This window comes from Taudactylus pleione, unplaced genomic scaffold (genome assembly GCF_031769625.1).
Source record: "Taudactylus pleione unplaced genomic scaffold, aTauple2 ptg000556l, whole genome shotgun sequence".
Classification (NCBI taxonomy): domain Eukaryota; kingdom Metazoa; phylum Chordata; class Amphibia; order Anura; family Myobatrachidae; genus Taudactylus; species Taudactylus pleione.
Window position 1 is genome coordinate 26,720,701 of NW_028284958.1, and position 26,885 is coordinate 26,747,585.

Consider the following 26,885-nt stretch of genomic DNA (forward strand, 5'->3'; position numbering starts at 1 on the left):
AAAAAGAATTTGAGCAAAATGTAAAAATATGTACAGTAGCCTAGGTGATGATGTGAGATTAGCCGTCTTCTAGTTTATTAACTTTTCTGATCAGTATCCATTATATATTAATACAAGGTAAATGTTATTCCTTCCCAAGTGCCCCTTAAAAATGTTATTCAAAATTTCAACAATTGATATGCGTGGAGGATAAAAAATGTCAATGGTTTATAGGTCAGTAAAGTCACTAAGATTTGTAGTGTGTACCTTCTTCAGTATATCCACATTGTAACGGGTATATCACTAGCACATATGCCCACTACATAAACCTTACCAATGATTGCCCTACATAACCTCTCATATTACACTGGTCCTGCACCAATGATTGCCCTACATAACCTACCATATTACACCGGTCCTGTACCAATTATTGTCCTACACAACCTCTCATATTACACCGGTCTTGTAAAAATGATTGCCCTACACAACCACCCATTTTACACCGGTCCTGTACCAATTATTGTCCTACCCATCTTCTCATATTACACTGGTCCTGTACCAATGATTGCCCTACACAACCTCCCATATTACACAGGTCCTGTACCAATTATTGTCCTACACAACCTCTCATATTACACTGTTCCTGTACCATTGATTGCCCTACCCAACCTCCCAAATTACACCGGTCCTGGACCAGTTATTGCCCTACACAACCTACCATATTTCACCGGTCCTGTACCAAACGATTGCCCTACACAACCTAGCATATTACACCGGTCCTGTACCAAACGATTGCCCTACACAACCTCCCATATTACACCGGTCCTGTACCAATGATTTCCCTACACAACCTCTCATATTACACCGGTCCTGTACCACTTATTGCCCTATACAACTTCCTATATTACACTGGACCTGTACCAATAACTGCCCTACACAACCACCCATATTACACCGGTCCTGTACCAATGATTGCCCTACACAACCACCCATATAACACCGGTCCTGTACCAATAATTGCCCCTACACAAGCTCCCATATTACACCGGTCCTGTACCACTGTTTGCCCTACACAACCACCCCAAATTACACCAGTCCTGTACCAATTATTGTCCTACACAACCTCTCATATTACACTGGTCCTGTACCAATAATTGCCCTACACAACCTCCCATATTACACCGGTCCTTTACCAATGATTGCCCTACACAACCTTCCATATCACACTGGTCCTGTACCAATGATTGCCCTACATAACCTCTCATATTATACCGGTCCTGTACCAATGATTGCCCTACACAACCTACCATATTACACAGGTTCTGTACCAATAATTGCCCTACACAACCTACCATATTACACCGGACCAGTACCAATTATTGCCCTACACAACGTCCCATATTACACCGGTCCTGTACCAATTATTGCCCTACAAAAACCTCCCATATTACACTGGTCCTGTACCAATGACTGCCCTACACAACCTCCCATATTACACTGGTCCTGTACCAATAATTGCCCTACACAACCTCCCATATTACACCGGTCCTGTACCAATTATTGCTCTACAAAACCACCGATATAACACCAGTCCTGTACCAATGATTGCCCTACATAACCTCCCATATTACACCGGTCCTGAACCAGTGATTTCCCTATACAACCACCCCATATTACACCGGTCCTGTACCAATAATTGCCCTACACAACCTCCCATATTACACCGGTGCTTTACCAATGATTGCCCTACACAAGCTCCCATATTACACTGGTCCTGTACCAATAATTGCCCTACACAACCTACCATATTACATCGGACCAGTACCAATTATTGCCCTACACAACCTCCCATATAACACCGGTCCTGTACCAATGACTGCCCTACACAACCTCCCATATTACACCAGTCCTGTACCAATGACTGCCCTACACAACCTCCCATATTACACCGTTCCTGTACCAATAATTGTACTACGGAACCTCCCATATTACACCTGGTCCTTTACCAATGATTGCCTACACAACCTCCCATATTACACCGGTCCTGTACCAATAATTGCCCTACACAACCTCCCATATTACACCAGTGCTTTACCAATGATTGCCCTACACAAGCTCCCATATTACACTGGTCCTGTACCAATAATTGCCCTACACAACCTACCATATTACACCGGACCAGTACCAATTATTGCCCTACACAACCTCCCATATAACACCGGTCCTGTACCAATGACTGCCCTACACAACCTCCCATATTACACCAGTCCTGTACCAATGACTGCCCTACACAACCTCCCATATTACACCGTTCCTGTACCAATAATTGTACTACGGAACCTCCCATATTACACCTGGTCCTTTACCAATGATTGCCCTACACAACCTCCCATATTACACCGGTCCTGTACCAATAATTGCCCTACACAACCTCCCATATTACACCAGTGCTTTACCAATGATTGCCCTACACAAGCTCCCATATTACACTGGTCCTGTACCAATAATTGCCCTACACAACCTACCATATTACACCGGACCAGTACCAATTATTGCCCTACACAACCTCCCATATAACACCGGTCCTGTACCAATGACTGCCCTACACAACCTCCCATATTACACCAGTCCTGTACCAATGACTGCACTACACAACCTCCCATATTACACCATTCCTGTACCAATAATTGTACTACGGAACCTCCCATATTACACCTGGTTCTTTACCAATGATTGCCCTACACAACCTCCCATATTACACCGGTCCTATAATAAAATAATTGCCCTACACAACCTCCCATATTACACTGGTCCTGTACCAATAATTGCCCTACACAACCTCCCATATTACAGCGGTCCTGTACCAATGACTGCCCTACACAACCTCCCATATTAGACCGGTCCTATACCAATAATTGCCTTACACAACCTCCCATATAACTCCAGCCCTGTACCAAAGATTGCCCTACACAATCCCTCATATTATAACTGTTCTGTACCAATTACTGCCCTATATAACCTTCCATATTTTACCTGTGCTGTATCAATGTCACCCTCGACTCTGCCTTTAGCTTCTCCTCTCACATATAGTTCCTTTCACAATTCTACCATTTCCACCTCGGCAATATTTCTAGAATCAGGCTGTTCCCTGGATGATTGTAAAATTCTCATTTATGTCCTTCTTATTTCCCTCTTTGAGTACTGTAATCTACTCCTCTCTGACCTTCCTAAGTCCTGCTTTGCCTCTCTTCTAGTCTATCCTCAACTTTGCTGTCCATATAATATATTACTCTCTTGTCACTCTATCACTTCTGCCCCTTTTTGCCAAGCTCCTCTCTCTCATCCTCACCGCTCCACCCTACAACTCCAGCCTCATTTCCTCACATACTCCCTCTCGCCCTCTTTGATCAGATAATGATTGCTGCCTCACCTCCTCTCTGAACCCCTATTTCCACTCTTGCATTAAGAAATTTTCAAGGCTGTTCCTAAACTCTGGATTGTCCACCTTCCCTCCTTTAGTCTTTCATTCAGACTTCAGGTGCCCTAAAAACTAATTTTTTGTATTTTAGCTTACCTCCCCTCCTCCTAATTCTATTCACCATTGTGTCTATACATATCCGCTATAGATTGTGAGTTTCTTTAGCAGCGCCCTCTCCTTTTTGTCATCTCTTTATAATCATGCTAAATGCTCACTTTATTTATGTATCTATGTAAATTTCTATAGTGTCTATAATTATAATTCTTGTTGACAATTTTATCCCCTTGTACGCTGTCACGGAACCCTTATGGCACCTTACAAATAAAAGATAATAATAATACGTAGTAGTAAAAGGGCACAAGATGAAATCTACACTTACATATTATACAAAACATTCACAGCAAATATAATAGTGTATGTGATTCCGATTGTTATCTCACTACCATGAGACAGGAAACAAAACTGTAAAGTATTTTCAGATGAATCTCTTCTACAAGCAGTGTAAGCATCTATCATGCAGTGTTAGAGAGCAGAATTAAATACTTGCATTTTCACTATCACACACTAAACACCAGTATATAAAGCATCTCCTCTATGCTGTCCGATACTTGCTACCACGACAAGTAGAAGAGACCATCTCTTAACCTGTTGTACTGATAGTCCCTATCTTCTGATCAATCAGGTTTGTTCCTTACAGCGTCAGAACAATCTAACTCCATACAGCATTACATAAGCAGTAAAGGTTTTGTATAGTACACTGAAGTGCCAAAAGCCATGGGATAGATGCCTATTATCGTGTAGAACCCCCTCTAGCCCAGCGAAGTGCAGAAACTCAACGTGGCATTGCTTCCACAAGTGGATGGAAGAACTCTGGAGCGATGTTGACCCAAGACATCTAGAGAGGTTCCCACAGTTCCCTGAAATTTGTAGGTGCAGGATCTTGGGTGTGAATGGACTTCTCCAACATGTCCCATAAATGCTCGATTGGGTTCATATTGGGCGAACGTGGTGGCCACAACATTCACCGGAACTCTCCAGAATGCTCCCCGAACCAATTCTGAACAACATGGGACCGATGACAGTGCATTATCCTGCTGTTATATTCCATCATTGTGGGGGTACATGAAGTCCATGAAGGGCTGCAAATGGTCATCAAGCGATGCAATCGTAGCACTTACTGGTCAATGACGTGTTCAGGCGGACCAGTGGACACAACCCATGCCAAGTGAACACACCCCACACCATTATGGGACCACCACCAGCCTGTACGGTACCTTGTTGACAACTGGGGTTCATAGCCTCATGAGCTCTGCGCCATACCTGAACCCAACCATCAGCCCGAAACTGGAACCGTGACTTATCGGACAACGCCATGTTACCAGTCCTCCAGGGTCCAATTAGCAACATCACAAGCCCAGGTGAGGTCCTGTGTCCGGTGTCGTAGTGTTACCTGGGGCACTCTGGCGGGTCTTCTTCTCCCATATCCCATAGAAGTTAAAAAATGCTGCACTGACTTGCTGGATATGCGTCTGGTACTTCCTGCATTGAATGTGGTGGTGTCTTGAGCCAGTGTCTTATGTCTGTTGCCACAGACAATTCTGGCCAGACGACACTGGTCATGATCATTAAGCACCGTGGTCGGCCACTGCACTGTCCAAGGTGGGGGGTAATGCCTTTCTTGAGGTATTCAAGTTACACACGTGACACCTCTGATCGAGGAATGTTGAATGTCAGGACAACTTCGAAATGGGATGTCCCATCCATCAGGCACCCACTATCAAGGAGTGATGTCTCATTCAAACTCCAAGGTCGCCTTGTCATGAGCAGCCTAGCTGGTATTTAAACTGACTCATGAGATGTCAGATGACAAATGATGCAGGTCTGGGCATTTCCAAGATGTCACAGTACGGTGCCGTCACCTACCATTACCTTTACATATTGCTATCCAATGTCTATTGGCACTTCAGAGTATGTGAATGTTGATTTTGACTATCCAATAGAAAGTTCTAATTTGAGAACACCACTTCATGTATTGGTGCTTTCTATAATCAATCGCTACAACTTGTTCCTGTATCAATGGGTAGATTGCACAAACCCTCCATATAACAACTGTCCTGTATAAACTGAATTCAGCCTTTTCTAAGTATAGGGCTCTCTATCAGAATGGCTAGTAGAATATTTATGACTCATGCCCAGAAAATTCTGTTACAGAAAGGCTTTATTCATTTTAACTATTCCATCCAAAATGGAACAAAAACTATATAATATTATATTGAGTATGATGAGAACAAAAATAACACATTTCTACTACCTTATCTGCTCTATCTGCCACAACTGCTGGGCTACCAGCTCTCTCTAATGGTCCTGTTCCTGCACTCCGCTATCCTTTGAATAGGATAAAAATGAGGAAAGACGGTGAGACTTATACTGTTCGTCTCAGACAGGCCAAGCATGAAGAGGAAAAAAAAAAAAGGAGTATGGCACGGGACAGTGGCCCTGATTCAGAATCGGACGCTCTGACAGAGCACTCGCTCTGAAACAGGGCATTTTTTTTTTTTTGTGCGGCCTCCTGGCCGCTTGCATAGCTGTGGGTGACCACCCACAGCTATAGCGAGCGGCCAGGAAGATGGTCGCGATGGTCAAGACCTTCTAGTAGGGTCTCATTGCCGCAAGCCCCAGAGAGCGTTCGGCTCAGACAGAGTGGGGCCGCCCCCAGACAGTAGGCGTTCTCATGGGAACGCCTCCATCTGGGCAGCCACCCCCCCCGGTCCTCCCACCAAAGGGGCGTGCTGTCACTCAACATCGACAGCACGCCGCCTTTGGTACAAGACCCGGAGCGACGGATTGCCCGTCGCTATCCGGGTCTCGCGCATGTGCTCTGGGCCACCATCGACCCGGGTGAGAGCGATCAGCGCTTGCGTCCGGGTCTGAATCAGGCCCTCTGTCAGATCTTTCTAATGTCGAATGAAGTGTCATTTTTTATAATATAACTCATTGAATTGAATTCCCCTCCAAATGACATTTGCTGTGTTGGATGGCTATCATTTAAACAGATGGAAGTGGTAACAAAAAGAAAGCTGCAATGCACATTTTGCATAAACCACTGTTATGTAATATGAAATGTTGGCTCTAAATGTCAGTAATAATTGTACTGTACAGTACTGTACTACTGCTTTATATATATGCCTTTAACATATACACAGAACTTCACCTAAATCAATTTGCTTTTCAATTCAGAAAGAAAAATTCATGGATGCATGGATACAGGTGCATGGATACAGGTGCATGGATACAGGGCCTGATTCAGCAAGGAATGCAGTTGCTAATACGCACGCAATCGGTCGACTGTTGCGTTCTGCACATACGTATGCATTGCAGTGCGTGAACTAGCAATTGCGTTCGGAACTGTGATTGCAGAGGCTACGCAGACCCAGAGCAGAGTGATTGACAGGAAGTGCCTTTTGTGGGTGGTGACGAGGGGGTGGTCGGGCGAACGCAGGCGTGCCAGTGCGTTGCAATGCCGTTGTAGGGGCGTGCCCTAGTATACAGATGTGAGGAAGTGAAGAAGTGGGCGTCCTTATGCCAGGATGTGATCTCAATGTGAATGCGAGCATTTAAATAGCACTGCTGATATTAGCAACTAAGGTAGCTGAAGGCAGCATATGCCTGATGCTACATAAGACTCTGTATATGGGGGTTAGAGAAGCTCATTGGGTTTTTCATGTCAATCTGCCTTATGATTGACAGGCCTAGGCTGGTTAAAACAGCCTATCACAGGTTTGGTGGGGAGGGCTTAGCTCACATACTTAAAAAGGGGGAAGCAGGTTTTACTTCCTCTTTGTGACTTGCAAATTGAGAGTTAAGTGTCGGCCATCTTGTTTTCAGACTCTCATTATTTAATTCTTTATATTCCTTTATTCATCCCTGACACTCAACACTACAATCTTCCTGCTATCACTTCCTTTTTCACCACTTTCTTCCCTGTCAATTCTTTTATCCTTTCCATCCCTCACCATGTCGTTTCCCAGGCGCTCCGCCCCCCCCCCCCCCCTGTCCTGGCTGAACTCTCTCACTCACTTTCATCGCCCCCCCTCCTTCCCGCTCACCAGTTTTGTACAGCGTGGGCTCACGACCCCCCTTTGCCCATTACTCCGCCCGCAGCGATAGCCGCGCTGTCCACGCGCCGGGCGCCACCAGCGGCCCGGTCGCGTGCGGCTCGCCGGCTCCCGCCAGCCGCGCGTGCTGCTGGGCGCTGCACTTACTCCCGGCCAGCCTGCCCCTGCTCGCAGGTCACATGACCCCGCCTCAGCCACGCCGGTCCTCGGCGCAGCATTCAGCGGGCTGCGCCCTCCCCCCTCCAGCTCCTTTGTCAGGCGCCCAGGCCCGGGCGCAGGTCCCCCACACGCAGGCCCCCCTCCCCCCCTCACACCAGGCAGTCTCCACAGACGATGAGGGAGACTGCCTGGCGGCTGTCCCCTATCAGGCCCCCCCACAGCTCAGGCCTCAGGAGGGCAGCTCCCATGACTCGCTGCCCCCTACTCCTGATCCGCAGCCCCCCTTGCAGGCGAACAATTTCCCTGCTCTTACTGGTCTGGCCACGGTGCAGGCTCCTGCACTTTCACAGGTCAGTTATTCTAATACTAGCTTCGCGCCAGCTGCAACTTCCGCAATCGCACACCCGGCTTTCATCCCTAACGCTCCCGCATTTTCGCCCGCAGTAGGTGTTGGGGCCCACCTTGGCCTTAGTGGGTCGGGTGTTCCGCACACTTCACAGGTCACATCCCCATGGATGCAAGCACCCATGCCAGCCTCCTTTTTGCACGCACCGCAACACTCAATGTTTCCTTATTGGCCCACATTTTACCAGCCTTTGGCGCAAGGGTCTGCTGCGACGGGTCCTTACCCCTATTGGGCTCCTCCAGGTTGGGGGTCTACTACATCGCCAAGTTCTAACCAACCCCCTCTCGTCGGCCTACACCCTGCTTCAGAGGTTGGGTCGTTAAATGTGATTGAACAACCACAATCTGTAGGGACAGTTCCTGTTGCTAATACGACACACGATGTTGGGCTTGTTGATACTGCTGCTACTCTTTCTTTTACAGCCCCTTCCGAAAATCCAGAGAACAGAGTGGAGAATACGCTCGGGACCCCGCAGACCCTACAGACGCCAGCAACAGATAAAGACGGAAGAGCTACGACCGCGGTCGCCGATGTTGGTGAGGAGGGTTATGATGATATTGTACCTGGCAGTGACAGCTCAAGCACCAGCGATTCTAGTTCTACCTTGGGTTCGCCTAGGAGGCACCGCAAGCTCATCCGCATGCTAGAGCGGCATTTTAAAGGAAAGGACGCAGGAGTAGGGGGTTAAGCCAGCAAGGGCACCAGCAGCCTCTGCGGCTTCGGAGGCCGATTTAGTACATTGCTCCAATACGGCTATCACTAGAGGTGTTAGGAAGCGTATTAAGGAGAAGATTAACAAAGGTCGCTATGTAGACATCTTTACAATTCCGGAGTTATGCAGGAAAGGCTTAGCGTCAGCTAAAGCCGCGGGGGGAATGGGCGAAGAAGCGTACCGTTCTTATGACAATTGGATGACTGGCATGCTGGTTTTCGGTGCTTGTTACCTAGAGACAAGGCCGGCGGAGCACATGAATGTACTTAGGTACATTCATCTTATTCATGGCATGCAGGTTAAGGCCCGCGGCACCACCTGGCGTTCCTACGATGAAGATTTTCGTAGGAAGCAGGACGGTAAAAAAACCATGGCTTTGGGTTTCAAGGACGTCGAAGTATGGCTCGACGTTACGCAGCAACGAAAATTTGTGGGTGACAGCGCCCCAAAGCGTAAGAATCCGGTCACAGGCAAATCGCAGGCCATTCCTTTCGTTAAAGGGAAATGCTTTGCCTTTAACAGTGGACAATGCGACAGGGGTGCAAAGTGTCGTTTTCGTCACTCCTGTACTAGCTGCAGCGGAAACCACTCCGCCAAAGATTGCACCAAGACAGTCGGGTCTTCAAGCACCCCTCGCGGCGACAACGCCAAGTAGTCTGGAGTTAGCTCCGTCCCCGATTAGTTTGCCGGCGTTGAGCAGATGGTTACGTTTTTACCCGGATAGGGCATCCGCGGAGTTTTTATTTCACGGTTTTGCATTCGGTATTCGCATCCCGGTTGTAGCACCTGTTACAGCTGTAGCTTCTCGCAACCTGCGCTCGGCCAGAATGTACCCCGACGTGGTCAGAGCAAAAGTGGGTGCAGAGCTGAGTTTGGGTTGCATGGTCGGTCCTTTTTCTGAACCTCCCATTCCAAATTTGTGCGTATCGCCACTGGGTGTAGTCCCCAAAAAGGTCATGGGTAAGTTCAGGCTCATACAACACTTGTCGTACCCTGTCAGCCGGTCTTTTAACGATGCTATCGAGCCTAACATTTGTAGCGTGAGTTACCAATCTTTTGACGATGCACTACGGCTAGTTAGAAGTTTTGGGCTTGGGGCACTAATGGCGAAGGTGGATATCGAGTCGGCCTTCCGTTTGTTGCCATTACACCCCGAATCTTTCCGGCTGCTGGGTTTTAAGTTCGACGGTTCTTATTATGTGGATCGCTGTTTCCCTATGGGCTGCGCAGTCTCTTGCGCGTTCTTCGAGAAGTTTAGTACTTTTCTTCAATGGTGCATTCAGACGGGTCCCGGTCATGCAGGTATTACACATTACCTGGATTACTTTTTAGCTGTGGGACCAGCGGGTCAGACCACGTGCGGCGATGTGCTTTTTTCAGTTAACTCATTGTTCCATACTCTTGGGGTGCCCATCGCGCATGAGAAAACAGAAGGTCCAGCGACGTGCTTATCCTACTTGGGCATACAGATAGACACATCGGCCGGTTGTTGTCGCTTACCTGGGGACAAGGTTCAGCGGTTGAGAGAGCAGATTAGTCATTGCATAGCGGCAAATAAGGTTTCGTTACGGGAAGTGCAATCCTTGTTAGGGTTGTTGCATTTTTCATGCCGTGTGATACCAATTTGGAGAGTTTTTTGTAGGAAGCTGGAGAGGACCACTTCGGGTATATCTTTAACCCATTACAAATTGCGACTGCCTAGGGAAATCAAGGATGATCTGACTTTGTGGTTGTCGTTCTTGGACAAGTTCAATGGAGTTAGGATTTGGCCCTCCCCGCCCGTCGATAGCAAGTGTCTCCAGCTGTTCACAGATGCGTCCGGGGCATTCGGTTTTGGCGCTTATTTTGATGGCGATTGGTGCGCCGAGCCTTGGCCGGAGGCTTGGCATGCCTCAGGTTTGACGGCTAATATGCTTCTATTGGAGCTTTTTCCAATAATTGTTGCCGTTGAGCTCTGGACCCACAAATTGAGTAATCAGAACATTGTGTTCTGGTGCGACAATTTGGGGGTTGTGCAAGCCATTAATAACCAAAAGTCGTCTTTCATGCCTGCTTTGCGCTTAGTCAGGCATTTGGTCCTCCGTTGTTTAGAGGCGAATATTGGTTTTAGGGCGTGCCACGTCCCGGGGACCGACAACTGTATAGCAGATGCATTGTCACGTTTCCAGTGGTTGAGGTTTAGGGGCTTAGGGCCTGATTCAGACCCACTCGCAAGCGGCTGTCCGCTCGCAAGTGGGTCGATGGTGTGCACTGCGCATGCGCACGACGGAGGGAGCTCCGTCGTGCGCATGCGCCAGACGCGACGAGCGAAGGACTTTCCTTCGCTCGTTGTGTCTGATCAAAGGGGGCGTGCTGTCGATGTTGATTGACAGCATGCCCCCTTTGGTGGGCGTGCCGGGGGCGTGCCTCCCAGACGGGGGCGTTCCCAAGGGAACGCCTACCGTCAGAAGCCGACCCACTGACATCACTAGTGATGTCAGTGGGAGTGATTTTGGCTCTGATAGAGCCAAAATCACTCCGGGCTTTGCGGTTGAGAAACTCAACCGCAGGCTCCGGCTCGCAGTGGCGATGGTCAAGACCATCGCGGCCATCAACCTGCACGCTCGTATAGGCTGTGGGTGGTGACCCACAGCTATACGAGCGTCCAGGAGGACGCTCCATAATTATGGAGGACGGCCCTCATTCAGAGCGTGCGCTCTGCTCAGAGTGTCCAGCTCTGAATGAGGGCCTTAGCTCTGAAGGCGAGTTTGCGAGGTTTAATTTGTCCTCCTTCTGTGTGGCAGATTGTCGAGCCGGCATAGAAGGACTGGTGACCATGGCCTTAGCGCCGTCTACGCGTCGCGCATACCTTGCGGCCTGGAGGGATTGGGAGCACTTCCTCGGGTCAGAGGTTGCTTCAGGTAAGACAGAAGAGCAATGTCTTAGCGCTTTTGTCTGGGGCTGTTACGAAGGAGGCAGATCCAGGCCGTCCACTAGCACGGCCCTAGCTGGGATTGCTTATTTTTCAAAATTATATGGCAGAGCAGATCTAACTAAATCCTTTTTAGTTTCTAAAGCCATGAAAGGATGGTCTCGTTGCGACAAGCCCAAGGAGGATAGGAGGCGGCCCATTGACCTTTCGTTGTTGCGTTCGCTAGTTGAAATAGTCCCGACGGTAGCTGCGGATCCACACGAGGCAGCCCTGTTCCAGGTTGCTTTTTCAATGGCTTTTTACGGGGCCTTTAGAAGTTGCGAGCTGGTTGCGTCATCCAAAGGATCGTTGGATTCTGGAATGTTAGCGGAGAATATAGTCCTTAAGGCAGATTCCCTGTTGTGCAAAATTCACCGCTCAAAAACTGATCAGCTGGGCCGGGGACGATGGATCACCCTCAAGCAGCAGCCTCAGTCAACAGCGTACCCCATTTCGTTGGCAGTTAAGTTCGCCAGTTTACGCCCCGACGGCTGTTCACACTGGCTGGCGCACGCTAATGCCTCTTCCCTCACAAAATTCCAATTTTCAGCTGTATTTAAGCGTTGTTTACTGGCCTTAAAATTGGATACGTCTGCGTACGGCACTCATTCTTTCAGGATAGGGGCTGCCACTTGCGCTGCGGAGGAGGGCATGTCAGTTAGCAGCATTCAGTCGCTTGGCCGCTGGAAATCGTCCGCTTACAATCGGTACATCCGGCCTAACACCAGCAGCTAGGAATGCGCTCCCTGATGGGTTGATCCAGACTTTTACTCGTCACCATTGTGGGGGTGTGAAGGGATTTGGCCGAAAGAAAGAAATGAAAAATAAATGAATGAATAAAGAAAGAAATTAAACAAAATAAAATGAATGAATAAAGAAAGAAATATAAAAAAGAAAAAAAAAACCACAAAGAATTTATACCCCCAAGGGTTTTTTTAGATGGTTTTACCTTCGCCTGGGTCGCCTGCTCCTTTCCTCATTATCGAGCTACCCCTCCTTTCTTCCCTCCCTTCCCTCGGCTGCCCAATTTTGTTTCATATTGGTGTTGTTTGTTTGAAATTGTTGTATTGGCCTGTATGTCCTTGTTAATGGATTAGCATTAACTGTTTTGGGATTAATCTGATTACAGATACATCTCAAGACGGCTCACCTATTTGGTTTATCGGGCATTCCTTCATTTACTGGGCAGGGCAATCTCATTTATCCACCAGGGCAGCAGGTCTATTGGGCGGTCGGGAGGTTAGGTGGTTAGGTGTCAGGGGGCTTAGATGGGAGGGAATCATTCCACTTGTCACTGAGTCCATTGCAAAATGGGGGGCACCCGGGTGCTTGGTTTTGCATGCCGGTGGCAACGATCTGGGGAGAGGGACAGGTATCAGCCTTATACTTCGTATTAAAGCTGATTTAGAAGAGGTGCAGTCTCGGTGGGTTCCCATTAGAATAATATGGTCTGACATCACCCAACGTCAAGTGTGTCGATGCCCTTACAGCGCAGCGGTCTTAGACCGGACGAGGAAGAAAGTCAATGCTTCTGTTGGTAACTTTGTTACAGCAAGAGGGGGTTCTGTCATTAAACACCCTTATGTCAAATATGATGACCCCAGTTTGTTTCGTTCTGACGGGGTGCACCTTAATGAAGCGGGCATGACTCTGTTTTTGCGTAGCCTTTTCTCCGCATTTGGGGTGGATTGTAGTTTTGGTGGCGGGCTGCGGTTCTTTTAGACCTAGCATTGGCGGAAAAGCATTGCTTCTCAGCGGCCCAACAGGGCGCAAGTGGTAGTTGCGGGGCGCCTGCCTTTCCCAGGGCAAGTTGTCTCTGCCCTTAAGGGGGGACCTGGGCTTCTTCCTAGAGGTGGGGCTCAGTAGTACTAAGCCAAATGAAAGGGGGTGTAGCCTATCGTAACTCAGGTTGCGTCAGAGGCCTTCAGGTAGCCTCATTCATAGTTTATTCGTGGGCTAGAGCTCGGAAAGCAATGCTTTTCATTCGCCACGAAAGAGATGTGTATTTAATAAATATTTGTTCAATTTTGATTCCACTTCAGTTGTCCGTGTCTTCATTAAGGTCAATTAAGACAATAACATCTGTGTAAGGATCTAACGCCTCAGGGCATAGAGGGCTTATGATGCTTGCGTTTAAGCAGAATTGCGATCCGTAGTGAATCAAGCCCATATTCATTATAAATAAGAGTATGGCATTCCAGTTTCTTGAAGGATATGCATAACTCGGAACGTAGTCAATTTACCTACAATCAATATTCATAAGAACGTAGACTATCAATTTTATAAGAATTAGTGAAATCAAAGAACAGTGCCTCAGATCTTAGTGAACTGATAGACTATATTCGGATGCCAGTCTATAGATCTGCATGAAAAAGGTCGACCATGTCTAGATAGACACCAGATGTTAGACAGAAAATTGATCGACAGGGACAAAAGGGCAATAGGTACAAAAGGTCGACACAGTAAATGTCGACATGGAAGAAGGTATCAGTTACAAATAGTCGACAGGTTAAAAATGACGACATGAAAATGGACGACACAAAAAAAATGGTCAAAATATTTTTTTGTTTTTTGTTTTTTAGGGTTAGGGTTAGGCACTTACCGGAGGGTTAGGGTTAGGCACTTACACTAACGGTTAGGGTTAGGCACTTACCCTGGTGGTTAGGGTTAGGCACTTACCCCAGCGGTTAGGGTTAGGCACCAGGAGGGAGGTTTAGAGATAGGCACTTACCGAAGGGTAGGGTTAGGCACTAGAAGGGACAGTTAGGGTTAGGCACCTACCCCGACGGTTAGGCTTAGGTAATAGGAGGGAGGGTTAGGGTGAAGGTTAGGGCTAAAATATGAAACCAAAAAATGGTGTCAACCTTTTTTGTGCTGTCCATTTTCATTTTGACCTTTTGACCCTGTCGCCTATTTGTACTTGTCGACCTTCTTCCATGTCGACCTTTAGTGTCGACCTATTGTCTGTCTAACATCTGGTGTCTACTAATAATACTTTATTATGTATTATATACATATAAAAAAACCTCAAAAATGCCAAAGCAGTTGAGCGATACTGGCTCAAGGGTTAACTCACCAGTTTGCAAAGTCAGTCTCTGTAAATATGTGCATACACGAGTTGGCGCACGTATCTGCAATGGGACTGAAAGACCAGATTTGGGCTTTCATGTCAAGTTAAAAAAATAACAAATAAATAAAAGTTTATAATAAAAAAAAAGTTAAAAACATTTAAGCAAAAAAAACTTTATACAAAGAATAAAGAATTTTTCTTTTATGATTTTCATCTGTTATCCTAATAGCACCTTAATACCTTTTTACATTGTCTTTCCCATGAAAAGTCATGAAGACACCATCCGTGGCGATAGCAGTGTTATCGCCGGTATAGGGCGAAATGAGAAAAGGCCATATTGCCATTGAAAACACCCAGTTTCACTATGAATAGAGCTTTCAGCCTTTTAATAAAGTTCTCTTGTAAAATCATCTTATATTTACACATATTCTTCCAATAATATATAACAGATATATAACAGATACTGTATAAATAAATATCAGTCATAACTGTTCACACTCATGAGCTACACTATTTTTGCCTTCAACAGAATGTTCCTACCATGTTTACGGTACTGTGTGTAGTATACACCTGATTTGTCCATATATTTATTTCAACTGGCACATTACCTTTTCCTAAGAGAATATAAGGGATCAATCCTTGAGTCATCGCAACAACGGCCAAGCTTGACGGCAGCCCAGATTTGCCTAAAAGTGCAAAATTAAGCGAATTCGGGCTCGGAGTGGGCATCGAAGGGTGCGAGGCGCTGTGCCGTTGCCGACGTTTTAACGCAGTTTCAACGGCAATTCGCACCCTTCACATGGAATAGGATTGACCCACAAATTTTGAAGAACAAATTCATGTGGAGCCAGTTATCATCCCACTATAGGCATATATACTCTGTATAGTTTCAGGGTCACAAAACACCTTAAACCTTGGCATTTAACATCCTACATTACTGCTGCCAAAGTGACTTTGGGTCATAAATGACTAACTCCATCTAAAAGTTTGTTCCATCCAGCCAAGTCTACACACAGATCAGGTGAACTCTCTCCTGCCAATGCTGCAGCTGCATTTTGTTCCCACTTTAAAAACTGGTAATATTCTGTGGTTCTGCCCAGTCAACACCAGTATTATAAACTAACAGAACACAGTTTGAACCTGTGTGGATATTCATGTGGGTACAAGGAGTAATGTAATAGTGCTAGTTGGAGTTAGTTTTCTAGAAATCTGGATGACGCTGGCATGGAACCCTTATATGGTATTTATAGGTAATAGGGTATTTTAGGTGGAGTTTCCTTACGTTGCATAGGCACATATGAAGTGGAAAGAAGTAACAGAGCAGATATCCATTTTGGTACACACTGTGCAAATTACTCTGCAGATTATACAAACTCTCCGATCCTTGGAGCGGTTATATGATCAGTGTAACCCCTGTACACACTGAGCTATTTTTAGCTCAGTGTGTAATTTCTTCTATGGGATCGGATGGTCGGGCATCTAAAATTTTAGGAAACTCAGAATCTGCAGCCTCTTGATCAGACCACTGCAGGAGCGTTTGAAGCAGTTTATCGGCCAACGCTTCTGCATACACACCTGAAGAATTATCAGGCCAATAAGCCACTATTGGTTGTTCGGTTCTATAATTGTATAGGTGTGTACCCAGCTTAAGTCACCTGAAGAATTATCAGGCCAATCAGCCACTATCGGTTGTTCGGTTCTATAATTGTATAGGTGTGTACCCAGCTTAAGTCACCTGAAGAATTATCAGGCCAATCAGCCACTATCGGTTGTTCGGTTCTATAATTGTATAGGTGTGTACCCAGCTTAAGTCCCTTGTAGAACCATAGGTGGTGCAGATACAACCAAACTTTTAATTGCAGTATGGAACAGAAAACTTTTCCTGCTGCTTGATCTAACTGTGCCTGCATTACCAAATGGGGGTGAAATTAACTTTTTAGTGCAGCAGCTTCTAGATGCACCAAAACTGGGCACATTTAGTCAAGTTTTAAATCATGTTAATTGACTTGTGAAAGTGCCGGGTAGTCTAAAAGATTGTTAAATATGAAAGCTGCTATAATAACAAATGTGTAATTGCATTTTAAATAATGGCATAATACTTTTCCCATACATAAATGGGGTTAAAGCTTTTCCTTAGCTTTAACTTACAGTACATTATACTAACAAAACTTATAGCCTACCTGATACCTGTATACATACAGTATATTTATGTTCCATGATCCCTATACATAATCTATAACAACCAATTACATGATTTGGTGGGATTAGGGGAAGAAACAGATATTGGGGAAAAATGTATAATAATGAAATGATTGTTACCTATTGTAATTCCTTTATCAGTCATTTACCCTGAATTTAAAAAAAAAACAATATTGTCTGTAGCCTTAAAACCCACTGTACACAGGCTCATCTAATCAGTGTCCCCACACGTCTCCTATCTAGTTGTGCACAGTATCAACAGGGTTCCATGCATCCATGTCCCTCCTTTCTGTGGGAACTTTTCTAACCTGCTACCTCCTTAAACATTGGTTATGTATCTATCTCTGACCTTGTTTGTCTCTCTCTTATCACCTAGCCTCACTGTCCTTTTCCCCGATATGCTACACGCTGCTGTGTATAGGCCAGCAATATCCATTACTCCTTCCAGTGGTTGACTATTACTGTATAGGGACACCTGTATCATGTATCTCTCAAGTCCTGCACTGAGTATACTGTAAACTTGCTCTATATACATCTGCACTGCACAGAAACCAAAGTTTTTAGACCAAGTAAGTGCAATACTATTTTTGTATAGGGTAGCCCCTCCCAATAATAATTCAGCACTGCTAGCCGCGTTGCACCATTTTACATATTCCCTGATCTGTGAATACTGGACTGGCTAAGTGCATCTGCTTCTTTATCTGAGCCCTCAACCTTTCTGCATGTATCCTGTCCTTATTTTTTTTTTTTTTTACCCTGAACATACATAACACAAAATGTGTAGGCCTGCATGTTCTGACACCCTGCTCCTTTCAGTAACCTCCTGCAAAATACAGTGATATAGGCCACAAACTCTCCTCATTTCTCAAAGCTTTATATAGCCATCTGTCCTGCCTTCTGTATCTGCTCAATGTCCACCAACTCTGTATACTTCTGAAGACCCTCTAGTTACCTACTATGAACATTGCTAGCTCACCAACCATATTAACATGTCTACCTACCACTACCCGTGAGGACCCCCTCTACCTGTGTAGACTCCCTCTACCTGTGCAGACACCCTGTACTTGTGCATACTCCCATGTACCTATACAGACTCCCTGTACCTGTTCAGAACCCCCTATACCTGTGCAGCCCCCTTGTACCTGTGCAGTCTCCCATATAACTGTGCAGACGCCCTGTACCAGGACTATTACACCAAACTGTGTATGTCAGTACCCCCTACACTATGTAGTGTACACCTGTCTACTCAGAGCACCAGTCTCCCACTCATAGTCAAGGCCTGTTTGTCTGTCTGGCTGGCTTGGCCCCCCCACAGTGTGGGTTTCTGTCTGTCCGGGCCTCCCACAGTGTGTGAAACTGTTTGTCCAGGCCACCCACAGTCTGAATACCTGTCTGTTCAGTGTGCATAGCTGTCTGTCAGGGCCCCCGTAGTGTGGGCATCTATCTGTCTAAGCCCTCCGCAGAGTGGGCACCTGTCTGTTCGGGCCCCCCGTGTTTTGGTAACCTGTCTGCAGGGAGCCCTCCCCCCCCCGCAGTGTGGGTACCTGTCTGTCCAGGCCACCGGCAGCGTAGGTACCTGTCTCTGTCCAGGTCACCGGCAGAGAGGATGCTCCCTGTTTGAGCTCTCCAAAGTGTGGGTACTTGTCTGTCCGGGGCCCCAGTATTTTGTTAACTTGTCTGTCCGGGACCATCGTAGCGTGAGTACCTGTCTGTCCGGGCCACCGGCAGCATGTGTACTTGTCTGTCCTAGCCCCCTGCAGTGTGGGCACCTGTCTGTCTGGGCCCTCCGCAGTATGTGTACCTGTCTGTTCTGGCCCCATTCAGCGTGGGTACCTGTTTGTAATGGCCCCCTGCAGTATGGGTACCTGACTGTTCTGGCCCCTTTTAATGTAGGTACCTGTATGTAATGGCCCCCTGCAGTATGGGTACCTGACTGTTCTGGCCCTTTTAGTGTGGGTACCTGTATGTAATGGCCCCCTGCAGTATCGGTACCTGACTTCTGGCCCCTTTTAGTGTGGGTACTTGTATGTAATGACCCCCTGCAGTATGGGTACCTGTCTGTCCGGGCCCCCCTTGGCTCCTCGCTCACAGCTGCATCCCTCCAGCAGGTAGAGCGCACACGGGCGGCCGCTGGACTCGCTCTCGAAGCAGAAGAGCAGGTTGTGCAGCAGGGAGAAGCTCCGGCTCTGCCAGCGGCTGTTGTCCGAGCTGCGCTTACTGAGGACGCCTCTCCGGGTCCCGTCCTTCCGGGCGAGTTGCCCCAGGTGCACGGCGTGAGCCTCGTTCAACCGGAGCCGCTGCATCTTGTGGCCTGGGCTCGGAGCCCCGCCCACGTCACCCCCCGCACGGTGCCCCCGCTCTTCCCCTGGTGTCCGGTACTCCCCGTACAGCCGGGTACAATAATCCCACTCCTCCCACCGGCGCGTCCTCCAGTGCAGCCCGAGTCCGACACCTCCGTACGCTGGCTCCTCCCCCTGTCCCTGACCCGGTAATCAGCGGCGGCGTGTCCCGGGTCTCCGGAGCCCGGGAGCTGGGTGTCACGTGACGCCGATTCAGCACCACGGACAGAGCCCAGCCCACGGCGAAGCAGAACCGAGCCTGCGTGGGGTGGGGGGTGTCAGGAGCACCCAGAGAGACGGGGCGGGGGGTGTCGAGGGTTATCCAGGTGGGGGTATATTAGTGGTGCTCAGACACCGCGAACTTGCCTGAGCTAAGCTGAGATATCAGCGGGGACCGGGGCTGGGCTCAGGCTCAGGACAGCGGCAGCTTATGGGCAACAGGAAAGGTCTCTGTAGTTGGGGAATGATAGTTACGTGAGCAGCATACCTCCCTGCACCTTAAACAGCCAGAAGGTGAATTATAACATTTATAATTGCAAAAAAAAATAAAGTTGTTTATTTTTTTATGTTCATAATAGATGAGGTTTCCGGTACAAAATTTTTCCTCCATTCTACATTTGTTCATGGAATTGCACAACCTTTGCCAGTGGTATTTGACCTTAAGTTTTCCCCCTCCTATCCCAACACAGAATTAATTAATAAATGTTTTCCTGGAACAACATTGAAAATCAAAGATCGTATCTCACCTGTAAAATCATATTAATACAACATTTTTCTGTTATATCATTCATCGCTGGTAGACATGCATCTCACTGGGCCTTCTGACGCCTCACAGCCACAGATAAAGAGAAATTGATTTAAAATTTCACAAAAATAATACCAACATGCACTGTATTTACAAATTAGCATTTTGCGGTTTTTGCTAAATTCACAGTATAAATATACAGTAACTGGGAAATTGGTGGTCAGTTAATTTTGTTTAGTGCTGTGGTTGGCGTAGGCCATATTCTGCAAAGTTTCTCGGCCAAATGCAGAATATTTCCCAGAACAGTTTTCAAAATTTGCTCATTTCACCTCACAATATTTCCCATAATGGGATAGTTACTAAGTAGTGATAATAACCCCTTTTTCAGCAGAGAAAGCGGTTATCATGTTTACTTTAAAGCAACTTACTAAGCAGGTTGCTGCTGAGAAATCATAGATTTCTCATGGGGTCCAATCATTTTTGCGAGGTTATTACCAGGTACCCGTAAAATGTTATGGGAATCGGAATCGTAGGGTGATTTTGCAAAACTACAATAAGCTAGTCTTATCTAAGCTATTTAACTATTCCATCTCAGGATGCCCTAATTGTTACTTTCCTTGCGCTACCTGTGAGATGTGCCGCTGTAACGTACAATGTGCAAACCTTGTAATCTGTTCCTTGGGCCTTATCGGCTCATGCATGCCTATAAAGGAGATGGGTGGAAATAATGATTTCACATGTACAGGCTCTCCAACTGCACATTTGCGGTATACTTTTACATATGCAGTATACTTTTACATATGCAGTGTACTTTTAGATTTGCAGCATACCTTTTGACACAAAACCTTATGCCCCAGCATTATGCCTCACATTGGGGAATAATTTAGTGAATTGTAGCTGTAACCTTGTAGCAGCATGTTAGCAAATATAGCCCAATAATACAGACCTGTGCGTTGAACCAAGATGGGTACTATGGAAGAAAAGTGAGATATGGGAATCTGAGTCCAAAAAGGGCTGGTTGATGTAAAACAACATCTTACAGGTCCTGAGAGTTGTGAGGACTCACAGCGATAACAATTAAATGTGTGTGGACCAATCAGAAACATTTGCCATAACAGCAAGCTTAGTGGTGAGCGCTCACTTGTGGACAGTGATATTGGGAACAATGCAGAGCAGAGTGCAGATTGAGCAGTGCACACTTGTCAAGCCTTATGGGCACCTTCTTGAACTTTAGGCAAACCCACATCATTTCAGAAATGGAAAACTGCTCTTATCAAGCCCCCATCTGATGCAACAATTTGGATACTTGCCGTAGTTGCTTACATAGTTATTTCCCTATCATATTCACAGGCAGAACTTCTGGATGACAATTAGAACACAAAGGTAAAGTTGCATAGATGGTATTAAAGTCCAAGAATGGCAGAGGACCATGTGCAGCTGCCCCTTTTCCCCTACACATACTGTGATGCACCCACCCTCATATCTGTTCTTTCCAGTGATATTTAGATGAGTGATCTATGCACAGAAGATGTAATATTAATCACCCGCAGTTTGTAGGAATTGAAATTATAGCAAAAGCTTTCACTTCTCCTTTGGGAGTCGGGCTGTTTGTGCATGCTTGGTCTGCTGGGGTGGGTTCTGGAGGAACCCTCTCCCTGTTATTTCTGCAGAATGTAGCTCATAGGCTACAGCGGCTAATTCTATCTCCAGATAGCATTAGCTGCCGAGCCCAAGGTCCGAATGCTTCACATTCCAGAGCTTGGTAACTCTGACAGCTTTGCAGCTGTCATAAAACCTATGGGGGCTGTGTCTGCTGCCGGAAATGGAGGGAGATATCTGCTGTAGTCAGTCCTTCATACATTCGGGGGAATCCTTAATATTTCCGGTTACCCCCTCTCCCCTGGGATACACAAATTTTTCAGAAATATTAAGGATGTAGCAAATATTATTTGATAAGTATTTCCATTTAAGAGGTAAGTGAACACTGAGACGTAGTTTTAAAGGCTGAGTAATAATATAGGGACATTTGTTACATCAGTAAATGGTGAGCTCAAAGAAAGCAAGCTGGCTCTGAGACAACACAATGCAAATATTGAAATGACATCTTTAGGGCAGAATGGTGCAATCTTTTATGAAGTATTTCCAAGACCAAATAAAGATATGGTCACTCACAACTAAAACATGCAATTTACAGCAAAGCACTAGTATTATTTCTCCTTAGGAATACTAAATGAATAAAGAAATGAGCCAGTATTAGATGCAACACAATGGACCTTATTCAGAATTGGGAGCAAAGCAAAAAAGAGCAAGTAACTGCACCTGGACAAACCATGTTACAATGCAAGGGGTGCAAATAATTTTTTTGTTGCAGGCAGGATAACTCTGTCTGATTTTGCATGTAACCCATAAATGCTGAACAGCTTTATATTTACTCTGCAATTTAAATTTGTGTTTGGACACGCCCCTTTCAAATCTAAGGAGTATATTTACTAAAGTGCTGGGTTTTAGAAGTGGAGATGTTGCCCATAGCAACCAATCAGATTCTAGCTGTTATCTTCTATAAGGTGCTATATTAATGTCAAGTAGAATCTTATTGGTTGCTATGGGCAACATCTCCACTTCTAAAACCCCGCACTTTAGTAAATATATCCCTAAATCTATCTGTACATTTAAAATTGGCCCGCTTGCAGTACAATATGGTTTTGCCAAGATGCAGTTACTTGTTCTTTATTGGTTTATTCCCAACTCAGAATCAGGCCCAATGTCCTTTATGTTTTGGGATAGGATCACTCCAAAAATATATCACATTTTGCAGTAATTATCATAAGTTTCAAATCAATTAGATTGCTTCAAGCTTTAGTTCTTAGTACAGGTATATTCCATGTAATAAAAATAATAGCACATGTGAGCCTTCAGCTTGCACTTCAAGATGTAATGTATTTCTACGTTTGTATGAATCTGATGGCATTGCTGTGTATTTCCATGCATTGGTCTGCAGTGTATTTTTTTGTGAGCTGGGAGAATGACCCACCTTTTCTGTCAATTTAGACACATTGCTTTATATATGATATGAAAGGTACAATCCATACCTTTTATATTACTGACACACTATATAGTAATGCTAGATAACACATTATTGGTATTAGATGTGCTGGCTCTAGTTGTTTGGGGTGTGCGTGCTGCAGTCCCACATTCCACGCTGATGAATACTGGAGTATAGAGATTGGTGCAGTGATCAGACTGAGAGACACAGCTATTTATAGAGTCTTGTCGCCTACACACTTCTAGCAAACGTCTCCCAGCATCCTCAGCACTGAGAGGAGCGGGTGGGGGCAAGTGGGAGGAAGGAGGACAGAGGCTGCTGGAGACACAAAGAAATTGTGTCTGTGTGGGTATAGATATATTTGTGTATGTGTACATAGTGCCATACAGTGCAGTACATGTGTACCTAAATAAACATGCGTAGTCCCTCATACAAGGATAATCAATAAGCATTTGAAAATGAGTAACAAAGTGAATAGAGAGATTGCTCACAGTCATCTGCAGCTTTGTGTGCACATGTCCATTGTCAGAAAAAAAATAATTTAAAGTACAGTATACTCATTAATGCTCATGGTACCAAAAATGTACACCGCTATATTGTTCGTGACTTTTCTGTATGTGAGTATGCATTTGTGGATAGTAATGCTGAAAACTGCTGTATTATAATATGGATTCTCAAGGGTTAGTCCAGAATACAGGACTTCAGGCTGGCAAAGAGTTTAGCATTCAAACTCAGTTTTGCAAATGTGAGCTTTGATGGAAAGAGGTGCGCTCCTGCACTCTCTCCTCACTGTACATATATGCAGGGCACTAGGACCCAGAGTCTGCAGGGAGGTCCGACCTCCCACCTTATGTACTACTTCACATGTGGTGACTGCAGCCACCTTTACTCTGTACTGTGTAGAGTGACATGGTAGGAGACAGAAGTCTCCTACTTAGCTTCCATAGAGAAACTGGTTAATACTTACATATAAAGCTGTTCCAATATCCCTGCACTGCTACCCTCACAGGCTGGTGAGCTGTATAGAACCATTCCATTACCAGTGTGCATGTAACAGTAAGTACGACTGAACCTAATATACTTCAATAAACTAACACCACTGGTGTTAACTGGGCTGTTCATAGTTTTAGTCGTCCGCTGTTGTGTGCCTAAATAAATCTGCAATATCAACACCTGCACACACATCATTTCCAAAAGGTTATGGGCTCAAGCACACAGGTTAAAGTACCCAGGCACCCACACCAACACATACAAGCTATTATAGATGCCCAAACACCAGCTTAAGCACATGTGTAGTGCAGACTGCATAAGAACACAGAGTGAAGACAGCACAGAGTGTTTCCAGTGCAGTGTAGCAGCTGTGAAGCTGATTATAGTACAGAAGCTGCACAGTTATGTCTGTAAGAAGCATAAATACAGGAGATACACCCATAATTGTCATGACCAGGGTTTCTCAGCATGGTGGTCGATGGGTATTACCTGTGAGGTCACTATGGCCGGGGGCGTCTGGTGGTGGTACTGGTGTGTGGCGAGGGGCATTGGCTGTGCGTGGCTCTGCACGGGCATGTTGTCACGTTGTGCTGGTGAGGCCTGGCAGTGCTTCCGTTCCGTTTGGCATAGGCGTTGCCATCTTGCCTCGGGTCATGTGATTTGCTCGCCCAATCTTGGTTTGTCACATGCTCTCTCTGGCCAGTCAAGGCACAGCACCTGGTATTTAGGGAGGTTCAGAGCCTCACTTCATTGCCACTGCAACGTGTTTCTCAGCATAGCTGAGAGAGAGTTCCCTGTGCTCACCACCTGTTACCTGTAAAAGGCTACCTGCCTGCCTGCTTGTCTGCTCCAACCCCACTGGACTACCCTGCATCCTCCATTACCTTCCCCTTGCCTGAGTCCTGCTGTTTACCCTGCACCTTGCCTCCACTGACACTCTGCTAGATATTTCTTCCTCAGTCTGCATTCTTCATTAATCAGTCACCACCTGGACAGTTCCCCTTGTCTGCCACTACCTGGACATTTTCCATTGCCTGTCACTAGCTGGACTTTTTCCTATTTGCCTCACTACAGCTCCCAAGTGCACTTTAGTGCTATACCTGGACTTTCTGTTTTACCACATTCATGTCTGTAAAGCCATTCATTAAAATGCCACATTTACTTTCAAACCTGCTTCAGTGTCTGCTCCTATTACCACTCTGGGTCCACAACAAAACCAGAACCTCACAGTTTGCATTGGCCCCATGGATCCGGCCACGGAACAGGAGTCTGGAGTAGATTTATTTTGGTGCATTACTGGCCGTCTGGAAAACCTGGAAACCATGCAGCACCAAATGGCTCAGTTTCTGCAAGAAATGTCTAAACGACAGGATAATCTGCAAACCCCCTTATCCACCTCTGGGGTACCAGCATTTACACACGCTTCGATGTCCGGGAATACAGGAAGCAGGGCATCTCCCTGCTTACATCTCCCTATGCCAAGCAAGTTCTACGGCAATCCTAAGCTCTGTCGCGGATTCCTGAATCAGTGTGATATACATTTCACCCTACAGCCTGATAATTTTCCCACCACAAGAACCAAAGTGGCTTACATCATCTCCCTGTTGTCTGGCTCGGCCTTGGATTGGGCTACTCCACTCTGGGAGCATTCAGATCCTCTGCTGGATAACTATGCAGGCTTTGTGTCATCATTCAGGAGGATTTTTTGCTGAACCTGGACGTACTGTATCAGCATCGTCCGGTATCATGACTCTGAGACAAGGAATCCGTCCTGTCAGCCAATATGCCATACAATTTCAAATTTTGGCATCAGAGCTCAAGTGGAACGAGGAAGCCCTCATCTCAGCCTTTTGGCATGGACTTTCGGACCGACTAAAAGATGATCTGGTCACCCGTGAGCTCCCTACTAACCTAAATGACATGATTTCGCTCTGTAACAAGATCAACCTACGCTTCAGTGAACGTCAGGCTGAAAAGCATCGGTCTGACAGGCAAAGGTCATCAACCTTTCCCTTGCCTACCTGTCCAGCCCCTCCTCCTACGGACGAAGAGCCTATGCAGGTGAACTATACCCATCTCTCCAAAGAGGAATGGCAGAGAAGGATATTAAAAAACCTCTGCCTATACTGTGGAGATTCGGGTCACCTGGTGGCCTCCTGTTCCCGCAAGTCAGGAAACGCCCATTCCTAACTGACACTGGGGACATCAAGTTAGGAGTAATGAGTCCATCCTCAAATAATAAAGATTTCATCATAACTTTAGCTATAGATATCAAGCCTAAACCTGCCTTTGTTACTGCTCTTCTAGATTCCGGAGCAGCCAGAAATTTTATAACCTCCAGCTTAGTGGACAAACTACAGATTTCTTGTTCAGCCCTCCATCATGCGATTTCCTTGACCGTCGTAGATGGTCGGCCTCTGGCTAATGGAGTCATCACCAAAGAGACTCAACCAGTACTAGTCCGTATCAGAGCACTCTATTCTGAGTCTTTAAAGTTCTTAGTGATACCTGAGGCGTATCAAGACGTCATTTTAGGACTACCCTGGTTATGCCTGCACAATCCCAGGATAGACTGGTGTTCTATGCAAATTCTTTCATGGGGAGCTGACTGTCAGTATTCCTGTTTTCACAAGATACGACCTGTAAGGAAAACAGCTTCAGTAATATCTCCCTCAATTCCTAAGGAGTATCAAATGTTTA

The 26,885-nt window shown here is 46.1% G+C and overlaps 1 protein-coding gene across 1 annotated transcript in view; it reads right to left on the reverse strand.

Moving 5' to 3' along the window:
* RASGRF1 (Ras protein specific guanine nucleotide releasing factor 1) overlaps nucleotides 1-19,646 on the reverse strand; it is an 84,586-nt gene extending 64,940 nt beyond the window's left edge. The window contains exon 1 of the mRNA XM_088452830.1: nucleotides 19,123-19,646. Within this exon, the coding sequence (XP_088308956.1) occupies nucleotides 19,123-19,371 (249 nt within the window). The 5' untranslated portion in view covers nucleotides 19,372-19,646. The remainder of the gene's footprint in view (nucleotides 1-19,122) is intronic.
* Between the last annotated feature and the right edge of the window lie 7,239 nt (nucleotides 19,647-26,885).